At 37.9% G+C, this 18,363-nt stretch overlaps 2 protein-coding genes across 3 annotated transcripts; one reads left to right on the plus strand and one right to left on the minus strand.

Moving 5' to 3' along the window:
• Positions 1-1,401: 1,401 nt before the first annotated feature.
• Positions 1,402-16,169, plus strand: LOC114152801 (uncharacterized). Its single transcript, XM_075410504.1, is given in 11 exon segments — positions 1,402-1,538; positions 1,811-2,035; positions 2,852-2,909; positions 9,811-10,180; positions 10,763-10,921; positions 10,924-11,021; positions 12,175-12,250; positions 12,749-12,840; positions 13,604-13,722; positions 13,807-13,906; positions 15,934-16,169. Coding segments are annotated over 10 exon segments (1,278 nt in total). The 5' UTR covers positions 1,402-1,538; positions 1,811-1,901; the 3' UTR covers positions 16,006-16,169.
• Positions 16,086-18,284, minus strand: lyrm5b (LYR motif containing 5b). 2 transcript variants are annotated; one of them, XM_028030888.1, is made up of 3 exons: positions 17,607-18,284; positions 17,276-17,331; positions 16,086-16,405 (listed from the first exon to the last, which is right to left on the minus strand). In XM_028030888.1, the coding sequence occupies exons 2-3, from the start codon at positions 17,321-17,323 to the stop codon at positions 16,199-16,201; spliced, it is 255 nt and encodes an 84-aa protein (XP_027886689.1). In that variant the 5' UTR covers positions 17,324-17,331; positions 17,607-18,284; the 3' UTR covers positions 16,086-16,198. The 2 variants fall into 2 exon arrangements, with proteins under 2 accessions (XP_027886689.1, XP_027886698.1); XM_028030897.1 differs by having other exon boundaries at positions 17,276-17,381.
• Positions 18,285-18,363: the final 79 nt, after the last annotated feature.

The raw sequence follows: 18,363 nt of genomic DNA on the forward strand, positions 1-18,363 counted from the left end.
TTTGATGCTTTTGTTTTTAATAGCATTTAACTTGTCACCAGAGTAAAAAATAAATCTATATTTCTAGTTATTTGAGATCCAGAAGTGTCTGAAAAGTCCCTACAGAGAGAGGTTCACTGAGGTCGGCCATTTTGTAAGGAACACCAGTGTCAGTCAGACACAACAGACCAACCTCAGCTTTGTGAACCCACCTGTGTGGAATCATATATGTGCTGTTCAATATTTTATAGCTTTATCTTTGACATTTGACATTAAAAATTACTTATTTATTGATTTTCTTTACAGTGGAGAAAATGCTAAAATTGACAATTCTTGCAATACTTTCAATTTTGGATAAATGTATCAGGTTATGCCTCTGGATGTGACGGTTTCCCTCCATTCTTCCTGCTAAGTTGTTCCATCTCTGTCAGGTTTCATGGGGATCCGCTATGAACAGGTCTGGGCTTTGACTAGTCCACTCCAAAACATACACCTTGTAGTCTTTAAACAATTTCTGTGTCGCTTAAGCTGGATGCTTCAGGTAATTGTCCTGTTGGAAGTTAAATATTTACTCCAGTCATATTACCTTCTATCTTTAGTATTACCAAAATGAAGTAATAATCATACGGGATTAAAGTCAAATTCAGGTGACAACCATTCCACTCATTGTGAGACTACTGGCACCAGTTGGCTGGACCTTTGTTGAATTAGGTCAATCATTTTAAAAAAGGTGAATATTGTATGCAAATATTGTATGTTAAATATGTCTATCAGTTGTCACTATTTTATAGCAACCAGGCTTCATTTGACATTTAAGATACTTTTGTAATTTCTTTTGCCAAAAAAACAAATTTTATTGATCAAAAGCATATCAGCATGTCATTCCGAATTTAAGCTCCACAATTCTTCAACAAACAAAAGCGCATTCATGTTGTCTGGTGTAAAAAAAAAATAAAAAAATTATAAATTAGATCATTTTGTGTCTCAAACTCCAGTCCTCGAGGGCCGCTGGCCTACAGTTTTAAGATGTGCCACAGGTACAAAACGCTGGAATGAAATGGCTTAATCACCTCCTCCTTGTGTAGATCAGTCTTGCTAATGACCTAATTATTCTGTTCAGGTGTGGTGCAGCAGAGGCACATCTAAAAGTTGCAGGACTGCGGCCCTTGAGGACTGGAGTTTGAGACCCCTGGAAGCGCTGAAAATGAATCAAGGACATTAAATACAAAAAAAGATTTTTTTAAAAATGCAGTTGCTTTTCATACCAAAGGGAATTTTTTGTCTTAAACGTTTGAGAAAAAATAATTGGGTCCTTTGTTTCAGTCTGAATTCGGTGGGATCTTTACTAATAAATAAATCTATAAATTTCTTTCTTCTTTCTTATGTCATATTGAAACCGACAGTCTTTTATTGTGAAGGGGGATTTTTCGGTACTTTCTCCATAGAGTGCTACCGGAAGTAGCTCACCTTATTTTGAAAAGGACTTTCTGTTGTGAGCTAAGCGGCGGTTCTCTGGCTGTATGTCCGTTAAGAAACCGAAAAGAAGGCAGAAATTGAAGGTAAACTCGTTTTTAATCTTATCATGTTTCCTGCTCTAGCGAAGGCAGTGAAGTTTAATTAATCTCTGATGATTTAATTGTCTTGTTTGTCTTTAAACCGCTTATTAATTAGCCTGTTGCAGCTAACTGAGCTAGCTATCACTGAAACTACTCTCAATTTTAAATGAATTATTTTCTCTGTTTTTAAAACAAATTTCACTGCGATATTTGAGGTATCAGTACGGCAGGTATTTCGGGTTTTATACCGGTGTAAATCTGGTTGTCTGCTACAGGCGACCTGCTCTTTATCCTCGTCGCCATCCCGTTGATATGAGACTGAACCGCAGGTGATTGGTCAGTTTGGAGACAGGTTTGTGAAACGCGATGGCTGAGAGGTTCCCTGCCAGCCCTGGTTCTTCAGAACCGGACAGTCCCGGAGGTCTGAATCGAGGATGTCTGCTGGACCCCACAGAGGCCCTCTTCAGTGATCTGTCCGTCATTGTTCCAGAAACCCCCAGGTACAGACACACGGTTGTTTTTGTTTCACTAAACATGGGGATCCGCTATGAACAGACCTGTTCACAGCCCAGGCTACATCTCTGGCTGTAGCTTTAGACCAGAGTCGGTTTGTTGATTCTGGGTCACAAATTTTAGTTTAGTTCAGAGTTTTGTCCATTTTGTCAACAGACAGCTGTCACAAAATATACAAGGTTTACTTTTTTGAGTCTAATCTGTTAAAATTTAAAGATGGCACAGTCTGACAGATGGAATATGGAAAGTAGATGTGGGCGATACAGACTCAGAATTTTATCGCGATATTGTGTGGTACTATTGTGATAATGAAAATGATTTAAAAATGCTATTTATTACTTACTTCTTTTAGGTAACAGTATGTCTGACACAAATATATGTGCCCCAAACACAAATATTGTTCTTTCAAAACAATCCCATTTCAAACTGGGTCCTTCAGGAGACCTTCTATTTTTTTTTTTTTTAATAGTGTGATTTTATATTACTGAGCTGCACAAAGTAACTGCATTTAGTCATATTTTAAAATTTACTGATATTTTTCATGGTCTTGTGAAACAAACAGTGGGCGGAGAAAATGCCAAATTTAGCATTTCCAATCAATCTATAAGTGTTTTGTTTCTTAAGGTTGATAACTGAAATTCATCATAACATCGATTTTTATCATAAGAAATTTTTCAGGATAAATGATAACAATAAATGCTCAAACATGAGTTTTCCTCCATGTTGGTCAGTTTTAGACTGCAACTGAAGGCAAGAGAAATATGAAGCTCACAGCTATTTGGTTCTGACTCTTTTTCTTTCAGCCCACAGCTCGGCAAACGGAGGAGACACCGCCGTACCGCGGAGGATCTCTCCAGCCCCGTGAGTCCCGTTCTGGCTGAACATGATGTTTTATCACAATATTTGCAGTGATATTATGATGGTCATGGAAGTGACAAAAACTATTAATTACATCTTTTTAGGTAACTGTATGGCTAACACAGCAAACACACAAACACAAATACTTCTGTTGAAAAACATTCCTTTTGTAATACGCGTCTTTAGGACACCAGTCATGTAAATAAGTGTGATTTGTATCACTAACCTGCTCACACATTTTCAAATTTATGAAATGAAATGAAATGAAATGAAATTTATTCGAACATGATACAAATATAAAAATAAAATAGTGCACAGTAACAAGAAGTGCATAAAAAAGAAGAGGAAATACAGATTTTTTGTTTCAGTTAACATATCATGCTCAAAATGGGGTAGGAAGAAGTGAGAACTTATAAACTCCTACCCCCTAAACACTTGAAACTTTAGAGTCCTACTGTCATTAAAAAAATCAAAATCAAAATGGCAGTCAGAAGTAACAGTTACTAATATTTACCCATACATTTTCCTATTTTTTGCTGGTTTGTCTTTCTAAACCCTTACACCAAGTTGTTATCTGCAATACACACCTTATTGCTTTCTGTCACCCATATGTGTATCTATTGAAAATTACCTCCTTGTACTTTCTTTTGAATTGTATTAAGCTATTGCTTTGTTTTAAATCTTCATGTAACTTGTTCCATAACTTTACACCTTTAATTGAAATACAGAAGCTCTTTCTTGTTGTTCTAAAATTGCGGATCTTGAAGTTTGAGTGACCCCTTAAGTTATACCCCCCTTCTCTTTCAAAAAACGTGCTCTGTATGTACTCAGGTAACAACTTTTTAGATACTTTGAACATAAATTGAGCCATTTTAAATTCTACAAGCTCCTCAAATTTGAGAATTCTAGATATTATGAAGAGCGGGTTTGTATGCTCATAATAACCGACATTATGGATGATTCTAATGGCTCGTTTCTGTAGGACGGTTACCGGATGTAAAGAGCTCTTGTAATTAACTCCCCACACTTCACAACAATATGATAGATATGGTAAAACCAGAGAGTTATATAGAATATGAAGTGATTCAGCATTCAATACATGTCTAGCTCTAGCCAATATGGATATACTTCTACTGAGTTTACTCTGTAAATATTTAATATGAGGTTTCCAACTGATTTTGTCATCTATTATTAAACCGAGGAACTTATTAGTAAAAACCCTTTCTAGAGTTACGTCCTCTATTTGAACTTGGATTTCAGTATTTTTATAACAGTTCCCAAAGACCATGATTTTCGTCTTGTCCAAATTTAGGGATAATTTATTATGGTCAAACCATATCTTTAACTTACTAATCTCTGAGGTGACTGTTGAGAGAAGACGCTCTAAATTGTCGCCAGAGACTAGAATATTTGTGTCATCAGCAAATAAGATAAATTTTAATACATTGGACACTTTACTGATATCATTTATATAAAGATTAAATAAAACTGGTCCCAATACTGATCCTTGTGGTACTCCACAGACAGTCTCCTGCCAGTCAGATTCCACATCTCCCAATATCACAAATTGTTTTCGGCTCTTTAAATAACTCCTCATCCAGTCAGAAACTACTCCCCTAATTCCATAGCGTTCTAATTTTTTAAGTAGGATTTCATGATTTATTGTATCAAAAGCTTTCTTTAGATCTATAAATATCCCTACTGCCAGTTTCTTACTATCTGTTGCGTTGGTTATTTCTTCTATTAAGTCAGTTACGGCCAGCGATGTTGACCGGTTTGCTCTGAATCCATATTGACTGCTGATAAGTAGCGAATGTTTTTCTATGAATTGTTCCACTCTTTTCTTAAAGAGTTTTTCCAGGATTTTAGAAAATTGTGGGAGAAGAGAGACAGGCCTGTAGTTAGTGAAGAGGTGTTTGTTGCCAGTTTTATACATTGGTTTAACCTTAGCTATTTTCATTTTGTTGGGAAATGATCCCGTTTGAAATGATAAATTGCAAATATAAGTTAGTGGTTTAGAGATTCCTTTAATTACTATTTTAATAGTTTTCATGTCCAGATCATCACAGTCAGTGGATGTCTTATTTTTACATTTATTCACAATGTTTATGATTTCTTCTTCTAGTACAGGGTTGAGATATAAGGAGCTGGAATTATTCTCAATTTGATATTGCTGAGTTGCAGTTTTTGTAATCGGTATTTTTTCTGCTAATTGAGGTCCTATATTAACAAAATAACTATTGAATTTATTGACGACACTTTTCAAATCAGTAATATTCTGTTCATTATCTATGAAATAGTCTGGATAGTTGTTATTGTTAGATTTTCTAATAACTCTATTTAAAATATTCCATGTTTCCTTAATGTTGTTTTTATTCCTATCCAGTAATTTATGATAATAGTCCTTTTTACATGTTTTTATAATATTAGTTAACTTATTTTTATATTTCTTATATTTATTTTCTGATTCAGACGTTCTATGTTTTAGAAATTCTCTATAAAGTTTGTTTTTCTTTTTACATGCCTTTTGTATTCCTTTTGTGATCCACTGTTCATTATTTTTGATTGCTTTTCCTGTTATATTGTTTGATTGGGCAGTGCTTGTTATATAATATTTTAAATGTTTTTAAAAATTCTTCATATGCTGAATTCACATCATTCATTTTATATATTAATCTCCAATCGTAGGCCAACAACTCAGCTTCTAGAGCTTTTAATGTCTCTTCAGACGTAACCCGTCTGTAATGCGTCTCTATTTTTTGATCGTCTGTTTTGCACTTACAGTCGTAGACTATGAACACTGGTAAGTGATCAGTTATGTCATTCATTAATATTCCACTAGTTAAATTATTTTCCAGCACATTTGTAAAAATATTATCAATTAAGGTAGCGCAGTGCGATGTAATGCGACTGGGCCTGGTGATTTTAGGATACAGGCTTAGACTGAACATGGTGTTAATAAATTCTTCAGTCATTCTATGTTTATTTGGATTAAGAAGGTCAATATTGAAATCCCCACAGAAAAATGTTATTTTTTGATTAATTGTTATAAATTTTTCTTCTATCCAGTTGTTGAGTACTTCAATGTTTGATCCAGGGGCTCTATAAATGCAACTCACTAAGACATTTTTCCTTTTTTCCACGAGTATTTCTATAGTCACACATTCAAACATGTTGTCCATCACAGTTGACATTGTTTCGATCAACTTATAATTAATCTTCTTGTCAACATATAAAGCTACCCCCCCTCCATTTTTGTTTTCTCTGTTCTTACAAACCATTTCATAACCATTGATTTCAAAGTCTATGCCCTTATCACTATTGAGCCAAGTTTCTGATAAGGCAATAACATTGAAGGTCTGTGAAAGTTGTTGGAGGTATTGTTTGATGCTGTCAAAATTTGCATAAAGGCTTCTGCTATTAAAGTGAATTATTGACAGCTTTTGTTCTGTTTTAATGCTGTTGTTGAACTGATCATCGCTGTAATAGTGACAACTATCATTGCTGACATTGTAGAAGTTGTTATCAGGATCAGTGTCAGTTTCAATATCTTGCTGATGATAGTTTCTGTGTTGGAATACGGGTAGCTCTATATCCTCATAGGCCGCGATCTGTTGCATGTTTCTCTTTCAGAAGTGAACGTCAGCTATGTCTGGCTGTCTGTCATACATTGTTGGATAATTTAGGGGTACTAGTACGTGGATGGGTGATCAACTTATCATAACGTAGGTAAGCAATGTCCCCTCTTTGACGTGCTGCTCTTAAGTCCGGCATTAGTTCCGCCCTCCTTTTCCTTACTGCATCCGTGAAGTCTTCGTTAATGAAAATCTTAGATCCCTTAAGTGCCTTGGTGCTCTGCAGAATAGTTGATCTGTCCTTGTATCGTAAACATTTGACAACAATGGGCCTGGGTCTGTCTCCTCTAGGTTTACCTGTGCGGTGAGCTCTCTCAATGTCAACCTTATGTTGAAAGTGTAGCTTTTCATTTAAAATAGTTTTCACTTTCTCCTCAGTCTCAGCCCAAGTCTCATTTGGTGATTCAGTAATTCCATCAAAAACCAGATTGTTTCTCCTTGATTGCCCCTCAAGGTACTCCATTTTATCAGTGATAGTCATCATGCCCTCACATACTTTAAATATGTCTGACTGCACCGTGTCACTTCGGTCCTTGTGCTTAGCACTTTCTACTTTAATATCGTCAACGTCTTTCTGTGTAAATTGCAGGCTGGTTTTAATGTCCTGTAGTTCTCGTGTCATTGCGTCCATTCTAGTGTTAGTAGTGTCCACAATGATTTTAACAAAACCTTTAAAATTGTCCTGTTGTTGTTGGAGTAACTCCATATACATTTGCTTTTGCTGGCTCAGCAGCTCTTTGACTTGCGTGAGTGATACATAGTCCTCATCTTGTCTCCCGTCGGTCTTGGATCCTTTTGGAGGCATTATTTCGCTTCTTTTTGCCTGTCGCTTCCTTAAGGCTCCTGCTCAGCAGTTGGAGGCCACTGCGCTGTCTCTCTCTGCTTGCTGTCAATCCAACGTGTCGTTTTCCACTGGTTGTTTTCTCGGTTAGCTCGGTTAGCTGCCGGACGTTGGCCTCGTCCCGGTTAGCAGCCGCGATGTTAGTAAGCTAGCCGCAGCAAGCTAGCCGCAATGAGGTGATTGCTCAACAAACGGCGTAGCAGATTCAGGCGAACAATCCCCATCGCCTTCAGGTCACCTCGCAGGATTTTGCCGTTCAGGAGGCTCTGCAGCTGCTCGGCGTCCACTTCTTGTCTGTTTGGGTCCACTTCAGAGTAAACTCAGACGTTTCTTTGGACTCAGTCAGGCCAGTTCACATTCCACTTGGTATTGGTATTTATAAAAGAAAATGTTGAGAAAATAGAAACACTAACATTCCTAACAATATGGACATTTTTGGGGGGGAGGACAGGAGGTTATGCATCATAATTAAAAATGATGCATAAAACAATAAATCAAAATTCTTATTATAACAAATTTATCATGATAAATGATTTGTATAGCACATTTCAGTAACAAGGCAGTTCAAAGTGCTTTACATCATAAAAACACCAAAAATATAAAATATTTGAAACAATTAGGCCTGTCGCGATAAACGATAAATCGATTAATCGTACGATAAATTAAAACTATCGATGTCATTTCAATTATCGGCATTATCGTCTCTTCTGACCTTTTTCTCTTTCTGTTGATGACACCAATGAAAAAAAGGCTAAACTCCGGTGCTCTCCACTGACCCTCCTTCCTCATTTCCTTAGTGTAAAGCCCAGCGCACACCACACGATCTTAAAGCTGTCGGCCGATTGTCGGCCCATTTTCAAACCTGACAGATCACACGTTAGCGGACAGAAATCCTAGGTATAACGGTTCGATCGGTTCGTTACTGCCGTGTGGTGTCCAACAATGGGAACAAAATAATGGCTACAAGTTCAGTTAACTAATTTTAAAACCAGACATTAATCAATGCTTTACTACAATCTACCTGCAATGCATGTGGCTAGTGTCAGCGTAAAGTCCTGACTGAATGAAAATCGTTATAACTTATTTACGTCACGTTAACGAAGAACAGCTGAAAAGTTACCGGGTTTATCAACTGCGGTAGCAATTTTGCTCCAGCTGCTCCCCTTGTCATTTCTATATTCTTTGCATGTTGAATAAACATTAATGTTGTTTCCACATATCATCTCCAATGTCTGCTGGACTTCGGGTTGCTCCGTGTCAGCTGTTTGGGATTCTCCTCAGTAATTTCCCCTCAGAAAACACTGAGGAGAATCCGTGCTTTCTGATTGGCTACCTGTCACATTCAACAGGCTGCGTTAAGATCCCAGTCGGGGAAAACCCCTGATTTAGATCGGAGAGGCAACAACGATCTACCATAACACACCACACAATCTTAGAAAGATCAACGTTTTAAGATTGTTGTAAGGGGAAAAATAGGAGCAAAAAATCGTGTAGTGTGAATTATTGCATCAGGTAGTCGATGTGCCCATCTTCTCTATTTAAATCTAATTATTACTGATGGGCAACATAATATACAGACTTCATAATCTGCACTCTTTTGGTTGAATGCAGTATTTATTTCCACTTTGGCTTTATGTTGTTTAGTTTTTATTAAGTACATTTTTTGTTAATGGAGACTGAGAATCCATTTTGTTTTTGGTTGTTTTGTTTATTTTGTTTATCAGTTCCAGTGTTTAATGTTCTTTTGAAAATAAAGTGTATCTATCTTTGGCAGGAAATCACATGCATTATTACCTCATTTCCATTAAATCAGTGTAAAAAAGTCTTCAAACAATATTATCGTTTATCGCAATAATTCTTTGAGACAATTAATCGCTCAGCAAAATTTGCTATTGTGACAGGCCTAGAAACAATTGAAACTTTACATTTTGCTAAATGCCATCATTACACATCAAAATGTTCATTTATGTTTCATTTATTATGTTTCAAAAGCAACTCTAAGCAGGTGGGCTTTTAGTTTTGATTTAAAGGAACTAAATGTTTCGGCTGTTTTGCAGTTTTCTGGAAGTTTGTTCCAGATTTGTGGTGCATAGAAGCTGAATGCTGCTTCTCCATGTTTGGTTCTGGTTCTGGTCTTCTAGTTCCAGAACTAGAAGACCTGAGAGGTTCTGGAAGGTTGCTATGACAACAGCAGATCTTTAATGTGTTGTGGTGCTGAGCCGTTCAGTGATTTATAAACTAACAACAGTATTTTAAAGTCTATCCTCTGAGCTGCAGGGAGCCAGTGTAGAACTGGGTGATGTGCTCCATCTTCCTGGTTTTAGTCAGAACAGCAGCAGCAGCGTTCTGGATCAGCTGATTAGTTTTTTAAGCAGACCTGTGAAGAAGAATGATAAATGCTCAGTCAGCGTTCTCTCTCTTTGTTTAGGGACCTCAGGTGGCGGCCGGCGGCTCTCCAGGATCAGAGAAGTCCATGGGGGGCGGCGAAGGTTTTTCACGTAAATTTAAGCGCCGGCGACTGGTCGACCCGAGCGTCGGCTTCCTTCCAGCATCATCTCTCAGGAGTTTTCCTCCGGGCGGCTGGCTGGAAGCCCCGTCCTCCTCATCCTCCTCGTCTTCGTCGTCTTCCTCCTCCTCCGTCTCCTACCTCACTCCAGAGTCAGTCCTCAGGTCAAAACGTATCGATGCATCAGCTTCAGCGTTTACCCCTGCAGCAGCTTCCTCATCCAGCTCACTGTCCTTCCTCACCGATGAGGAGAGGAAATGGCTGAACGAAGGACAAGGAGACGCCGCTCTAGGTCAGGACACAGCGGAGCTCAGCGATGGGGCTTAGAAATAAAACCCTCATGTATTCATACCAGATTTTAATCAATTTATTTTTTCTCACTTTCTTTTCTAAAATATATGACAAAAAATATGTTCAAAAAATGGCTTTTATTTTAGTAATCCCTTCTATGAGAAGCATTAGGGAGTTTTAGAGTCTTAAAAAAAGACAATTTTCTGAAAGAACAAAAATATTCAGAGCAGAAATTAAGCCAAAACTGTACAAAAAATATTTGCATTTAATTGTTCCTACGGCTGGACAATAAATCAGTTTATAGAATTTTTGGATTTTGAAGATTAATTTTTTTGCAAATCTGGATTTTCTTTCCACCAATGCACTCATTTAGTTTCCCTAGTTTAGCGTCAAACACGATGGCCGCCCTGTGCTGATATCATTCTGAACTATGGAAACCAAAGGGGCGCATTGGTGGAAAAAATCCAGATTTTCCAGATATTAAAATTTCAAAAATCCAATAAATCAATAAGATCGATTTGTCTCCCGGTCGTAGATCACAGTTTGGACATTACGTAGCTTCATCTGTCTGTTTGTGCTGCAGACATGGTGGAGCAGATCGTCATCAGCGACGACGAGGAGGCGACGGTTCGCTCATTACAGATGAAGGAAGACGAGGCGCTGGCGCGGAGCCTGCAGGTGGGACTTACTTCCTGCTGCAGACTCAGCAGCTCACCTGAACAGGTGGAACCAACTTCCTGTTTTGTTTGTTTCAGGCTCAGTTCGACCAAGAGGGGTCGTTCAGCACACATTATTATCACAGCCATCATCATCATCTTCATCATCAGCACAGCCCCCAAAGGGTGAGGAGAACAATTTATCAAAAATAAAATGCCTGCATATTTAAACCTGATTTATTTATTTAGTGTTGGTTGTAGAGCAGGGGTGTGCAAAGTGCGGCCCGGGGCCATTTGTGGCCGTTGGACTGATTTTGTGCGGCCTCAGACTGCAGTTCAAAGATGATGCACTTATAGTTGACGCGGATGGAGACTTTTTTTTATTGGTAATTAACTTTTTTATTGGTCGTATTTAACATTTTCCATTGTTAAATACGACATCAAGTATTGGTATTTTTATAACCAACATTTTATAATAAGTGGAATAGAGTCTATCCGGAGACTTTGTCAACTTTGTAGCGTCCAGATCAACTTTTATTTATGTTATTAAACTTTACTAAATGTTGCGAGTGTTTTGAAAGGAAGTGACACAAATCCTGTTCTTGTAACTGAAAATAAAAATTTGTCCAACCGACTTCAAAAAAATTTGGAAACTAGATGTTTCTTTCAATACAGCAAATGTGCAAAAAAAGTAACACATACGTGGTAAAACAGAAAATCTTTAATTTCAGAGTCAGAGTTTCCCCCAGTGTATTATAAGCCTGGTGGGCAATTAGGCTTTTTGTGCCCCCTGCCAGGCTTAGTGTTGTTTATTTACTTTAAATACAGTACAGACCAAAAGTTTGGACACACAGTTGTGTCCAAACTTTTGGTCTGTACTGTATTTCTTTATATACCACTAACAGTGACAGCAAAGATGGATTAAGCTGGGTTTATATATAACAAGACATCTGTAATCTTTAGCAGACAATTATCTATTTAAAAATCTGATGGCATGTGATTATACAAACATAATTTATAGAAAAACTAGTTTTGTTTAGGTCAGTGCTGTATTTCCTTTGCTGTTTGTTTTATTTCCATAATTGTTATCTTTTAACATGTTTCAACAGAAATAGTTTTAACCTGAAATATATTCTGCTTATTAATGCAGTGATGACCAAAGTGGAGCGTTAGTCGAGTTCATCTTTACAGGCAAAATATCAGTGAATATTAATGTGACAAGTTTCATATTTACTGAACTGTTACTTTTGCTCCAGTTGGATCTTTGACACTCAGCTCCTGCTGTTTGGTTTAACCCGGTTCTGGTTCTGGTGTTGACGGTGCTTCTCTCTGTGTGCAGTGTTTATCCTACATGCAGCCCAGCTGGATGTCTCAGGTGTTGGCCGCCGTCTCTCCTCTAGTTGGATTTGAAGATGGTATGATCAGAAAGTTGTTGGACTAATTTCCGCTTTATTTACATCATTAGCTGCGTTTCCATTACAAATGAGCACAAGATTTTGTTGATATTCCGCTAAAGTAAAAAAAAAAAAAAAACACAATTTTGCTATTGCTTTGTTTCCATTTAATTAGAAATGCAATAAAATAACATGTTAATAAGCTTGTTTACACAATAAGTCATTAACAAACATGCAAGGTTTACATCTTAAATACTAAATGTGTGTTTTTTGTACGGTTTTGTCTTAATTACAGCTCTGAGTGTGTTATTTCAGTAATGATCTATTTTAGAGTCTGTACACTTCAATTAACAATTAAGTACTACATTAGTTGACTATTTCAATAATTGATTAATTTGATAAATCGTTTCAGGACACAGAAACGTTTTGAAAGTAATCATATTACATGTCATAGAGATGATATAAACTAGCACTTGATTTGTTTATTTTTTAACCAATGCACCTGGTGTGTTTCTATAGATCTGATTGGTCAGCACAGGCGGCGTGGGCGGGGCCGAAGGAGGAGCCGGTTACCCAACTACGCAGAAGATCTTCAGGGGAACGACTACGAGGTGAGAAAACGACGTCGTCTCCAAACCTCAGACGGCGTTTTTTTGTCTTTCTGTAAAGTTCCGGAAGGTTTCCCCCAGAGCAGGGAACCATGGAAACTAGAGGTGTGCCGATCGATCGGCCGATTTCCGTGAAAAATGTATAATCGGTGATCACCGATCACGGTCTCTTGTTGCCGATCACCAAAACGAATCACATTTATCTCACTTCGCAGCCACAGCTAATCTCTTCTTTCCTTCACACTGCTGAAGCGCGCAGCAACAAATCCTGTCGTGTGGAACTTTAACGCTCTGAGACTGAATGGGACGTTTGCGTGTTGCAGCGGAAAATTACCTCAGACTGAGGGTAATTTTCGTTAAAATGCATCAACAAAACAAATCTAATGTGACATTTAAAAAAAAAGCACTTGACAGAGTTTGGCTGCGTCGAGGCTTAATGCAGGAACAAAAGAACATCCGGAGCGGCCAGATAGCAGGTAAAGTAACGCACCACTACCAACACTCACCTGGATTAGCATCACAATCAGAAAGCTAAAAAAAAAAAAGACCCGAAAAATAATTAAAGTCTTCGAGCTGGCGGTTCTGCTCTCGCTCTTGGACCACTGCTACGCGCTACTAGTAGTAATGTTTCAAATCAGCCTCATGAATGATCGGTATCGGAATCGGCAGCAAAAAACCTGATCGGAGCATCCCTTATGGAAACGCCTGGTTTCCGTGGTAACCGGAGTAAGCGGTCTCAGTCTGGATTCCTTTCTTTTCCTCTCAGACTCTCCTGGAGTTCGAAGAGCGGCAGGGCGCCGTTGTGTCAAAGAAAATGAGTCGCAGGGAAATCCAGAGGTTTCCAACCAAAACCTTCTGCTCTGCGACCAACAGCGGGAACACCCAGTGAGTCCAGAACCCGGTCTGGGCCGGCTCGACCCGATCTCAACCGGAAGATTTGACCCGCCTCTCTGTTTGACCCGTCCGCAGGTGCCAGATATGTTTCTGCGAATATGCTGACAAGGAGAAGCTGAGGATGCTGCCCTGTTTCCATGACTACCACGTCCAATGCATCGACAGGTGGTTAAAGGTACAGGCACAGAGAAAACCAACATCCAAGTTTTTATTGTCAAGTTGCTAAATTATCTCCAAACTCTTAAAATATATGATGTGTAACGGTTATTTTAGTAATCAATTATTTTATCGACTTTAATGACGATTAATCGCACATTCTCCAGGGTTTTCATTTAAACATTTGAGCCTTTTTTTATACAATATTATAAATGCATTAGAAAGTGTGAATAAACAATTACGTTTCGTTTAGTGTAAAGCAAAACATTTTATTGCCCAAAATGCAATAATATATTATTCTGTTGATCAATTGCAGCTAAAAAAAAATGCTTCTAACATAAACATATGGAAAGCTCAACCATTTCTGCTCAAGTTGGTATCAATTAACTGATTAATTGATGCCAATTAATCATTTATTGGCATCAATTAATGATTGATATGTAATCCAATATAATAATTGGATTATATTAAATAATTGAAGATCGATTGATTTATTTTACAGAATTTGAACCAGGTGAAGCTGGAAGAGTTCTTTGTAAAACATATTTACAGACAGAAGATTTTTCATCTTAAATGCAAAATGTGCATCTTTTTATACAGTTTCGGTTTAATTACTTGTCTGAAGATCTTGTTCTTCCAGCAAATGTCCTTCTTTTGAGTCTGTGTATTCCAGTTAACAACCAGTCCCTATGTTAGTAAACATTATTTAAATAATCGATTAATCATGATTAATCGTTTCAGCCTTATTGATGTTTTCCATTTCCGGTAAAGCCGTTAATCACTACATTTCCCCACCAAACCAAATTATTCATACAGTAAACTTGCAAAATCATTTTAATTTTGGATCAACTAAGAAAATAAAAATAAAACAGATTTTTTTTTTTGTTTGTTTTTTTGGTCCGACTCGACAGTTTTTTCCCACGCAACCAACAGTTTGGACACCGCTTTAGATCAGGGATGTCAAACTCCTTTTTGTTTTGGGCCATGTCAAAATTCTGAATGTTCTTAAAGGGCCAGTTGTGCCAGAATATATTGATTAAATCAATCAAACTGTTAAAATATCAATAAATAGCTGTTCCTCCAGAATTTTGTGATTGTTTTAGTGTTTTTTTGCAATCAAAATTGCAAAGAATTTTGTGGCGCAAATTTAGAAATGTTTGATTTATGATGTTAAATGTGTCTGTAAATGTCTGTAATTGATACTCACTGTATCAATTAGACCAGTGGTTCTCAAATGGGGGTACGTGTACCCCTGGGGGTACGTGGAGGTACTGCAGGGGGTACGTGAAGCTTTTCAAAATATCTTTAAAAAATCAGTAGGCTCCTCATAATAAGTCTTGGGAAAAATTATTTTGTAAAAAGTTTGATAAAATATAAATGTGTGTTCATGCACTGAATTTTATATTCAGTATTTAGTTTCAATATCCTTTAAAATAAAACGGTTTGACTGGTTTTATACCTTCCTGGTGGTCACCGTCTTCTGTTTTTCTTTTTTGTTTAACCATGCAATGTTTGCAATATGGATGTATTTGTCAGGTTCACTGATATAAGTTGTTTGGCTTTAATAAATCAGACAGTGATTTTACAGCACTGTACCTCTTTTTAATTCCAAAAATGTTTTGCCTGTGTCAGGGGGTACTTGACTAAAAATATATTTTTAAGGGGGTACATCACTGAAAAAAGTTTGAGAACCACTGAATTAGACTATAGCTTGGCATCAAGGTATATAGTCTTGAGTTGAAGCAGCAGTCACTTGCACTCAATGATTTTGACCAATTTTGCAAAAAATGTCAGTACAATCAGAGAAAATGTGGAGATTTGTTGGTTTTGTGTGAATTTTGCAGATTTATGAAAAACTGGATGAACTTATTGATGTAATCTGGAGTCTAGAGGGCCACATAAAAAGCTACGGTGGGCCAGATTTGGCCCCTGGGCCTTGAGTTTTGACACATGTGCTTTAGATAAACCCTGCTGATTTTCTGACAGAGTGAGATGTCTGTCTGTGATGAACATCTCTGTATTAACCTGCCTGTTTTCTCCTGACAGGACAACACCACCTGTCCCATCTGCAGGGCCAACCTGGCTGATGAAGACTCTCTAGTGCCCCCTACGCTGTGACCAGAAACTCCTCCCCGTTTTCTAAAGAATAACAGATCAACTTGATTATTTTTCGACTTTCATTCCCATTGTGTGTTTTGTTTTTTTATATTAAACTCTGCAGGGTCAGTTGAAGCTGCTGCTGTTTGATCTGTTCTTCAATAAAAATGTTTCTATTTTCTTTATTTTCTATGTGAGTCTTTGCAGAGCGTCTTCACTCCTCGTAGTAACGCTTCTTCATCGCCCGGTACTTCCTCAGGTAGTAGAGCGCCTCCAGCTCCCGCGCCACGTACTCCCCCCGGGCGATCATGGCCTTGATCTGTTCCGGGTCCTGGACCGACTTGTTCTTAATAAACGCCGCTCTCAGACGGTCCTTGAAGTAGTTGCTGCCTTTCGGGTATTCCCGGCCGAGGTAGAGGAGCTGAGGAGGAAGATTGGTGAATTAAATTTAAAGGGGACCCATCACGCAAAATTCATATTTTGCATGTTTTTGTACTTCCATTCTGGTCTCAACTACTTCTAAAAACGCCCAGCTGTTTTTGGCAATAAGTTAATCTTTTTTTTGATGTCTGGAAATTGAGCCATTAAAAAAAAAAAAAAAAATCTAGCAAAACTCTGCTGTTACCTAGCAACCCTGGCAGAACCCTGCTCAGTACCTAGCAACCCCAGCTTAGTTCCAGCATGTTTGGTCAGCTGGTTTTACTGTTATATGCACTGTACAATGGCTGCTGAAAAAGAGAAGTGCTTTGTTGCTGACTTACCATCCACAAACTACTTGCTAAATTCTTGTTGGTTGCGCAGGAGGCTCTATTTCTGCTTTTCAAAGATATACGGCTGTATAACTGTTTTCAGCCATTTTCACATGTCGGTGTAAAACGCTTAGTTAGCCGTGTAGCCAGCAGCACCTTATTTGGATTTAAATTTACAAGAGCTCTAAAACAGCTCAAAATAAGCAGACTAACGAGACCTAACATGTTCAAAGTAGCATATCGGGTCACCTGTAAACTGCTTTCATCTTTGTGTTGTCTCAGGTTGTTTTTATTATATTAGAACTAGAATATTGATGATCATGAGAAAACAGTTAAAGTGCAACAGAACCGACACATTTGGACCTCTGATTCACTCTGAGCTTATTTGATGTCCTAACATGTTCACAGATGTGACTCTAAACTCCCCATTTATCAGAGGAATAGAATCACAGGAACTCATTGGATGTTCTGCTGCTTCACCTTAGTGACTTCACTGATAATCTGTCAACTGGTTGGTTAATAATGAGGAACTGAAAACCCACGTTCTTGTAGAGCCGAACCACCTCAGGCCGCAGAGGGTTTGCCATCATCCAAAGAGCTGCGAAACAAAACAACGTGAATATATCTGAAACTTCTGTTGACGAACAGCTGAAATGGACCAGAAAATAAGTCAATATTTTTGCATTTCTACACATTTTCTCTGCATAGTAGTGAGACAGAATTCGGTTCGCTCGGATTACATGTAAAAGGATATTTTTGTACTACAGTGGAGGTTAAACGGCTCTTCGAGCAGGAAGTTCACAGTTGGACTCGGGATAGTTACAAAATGACGACTAACTCCCCTCTGTCCAGTTAAAACCAGCAGCTTCTCACCTGTCCAGGTGACCTCCGGACTCTCCGGTGAACCGAAGGGGAAACCTGGAAAATGGTTCGGTTCGGCCTCAGTTTGCAACAGTTTGTGTGGAAAATAAATTTGGAGCGAACCGCGCAGACAGGCTGATTTAAAGTTCAAACTTTTTTCTGTAAACCTGAACCTTGAAAACGAGAGTAAACAACCAACCAAAGAGTAGCGAACATCAAGATGGTAACCTCCTGAAACGGACACAAAAAGGCCGACGACGATAAAACTGACAGCTTAGAATCAAAGAGCCGCGAAGGTTGGATGGTGATCTTCCAAACACTGACAAAACGTCTAAAAATCTAAATATGGCGAACGTGAAGCTGATAAAGCGTAATAAGTATAAGGGTAACTAATTACATTACCTTCTTCGAGTAGTTTTAGTAGTTATACCATACTTTTAATTTTTCTTGAGTAGTGTTTTAAAGTGCTGGGACTCAATTACATTTTTTAACCGAAATTAATCGCATGAAAATCCAGACGTTCAGGACAATAAATGGTAATCCTCCAAACTGACCAAAACCGAAATTGAATTGAAATAAAAGCGTTAAATGTACACTTCTGATTCTGAATATTAATAAACACATATGAGATTCTCATTATTGTGGCATTTAACAAATACAAATAACATTGGTAATTCTAACTGACCTAAAACAAGAGACGTTTGCTTTAATTTAACTTCATAGAGGAAAAACAGTTGGAAGTCTTGATTCGGTGTATGTAAACTCCTAG

Source organism: Xiphophorus couchianus, chromosome 2 (genome assembly GCF_001444195.1).
Source record: "Xiphophorus couchianus chromosome 2, X_couchianus-1.0, whole genome shotgun sequence".
Taxonomy (NCBI): Eukaryota; Metazoa; Chordata; class Actinopteri; order Cyprinodontiformes; family Poeciliidae; genus Xiphophorus; species Xiphophorus couchianus.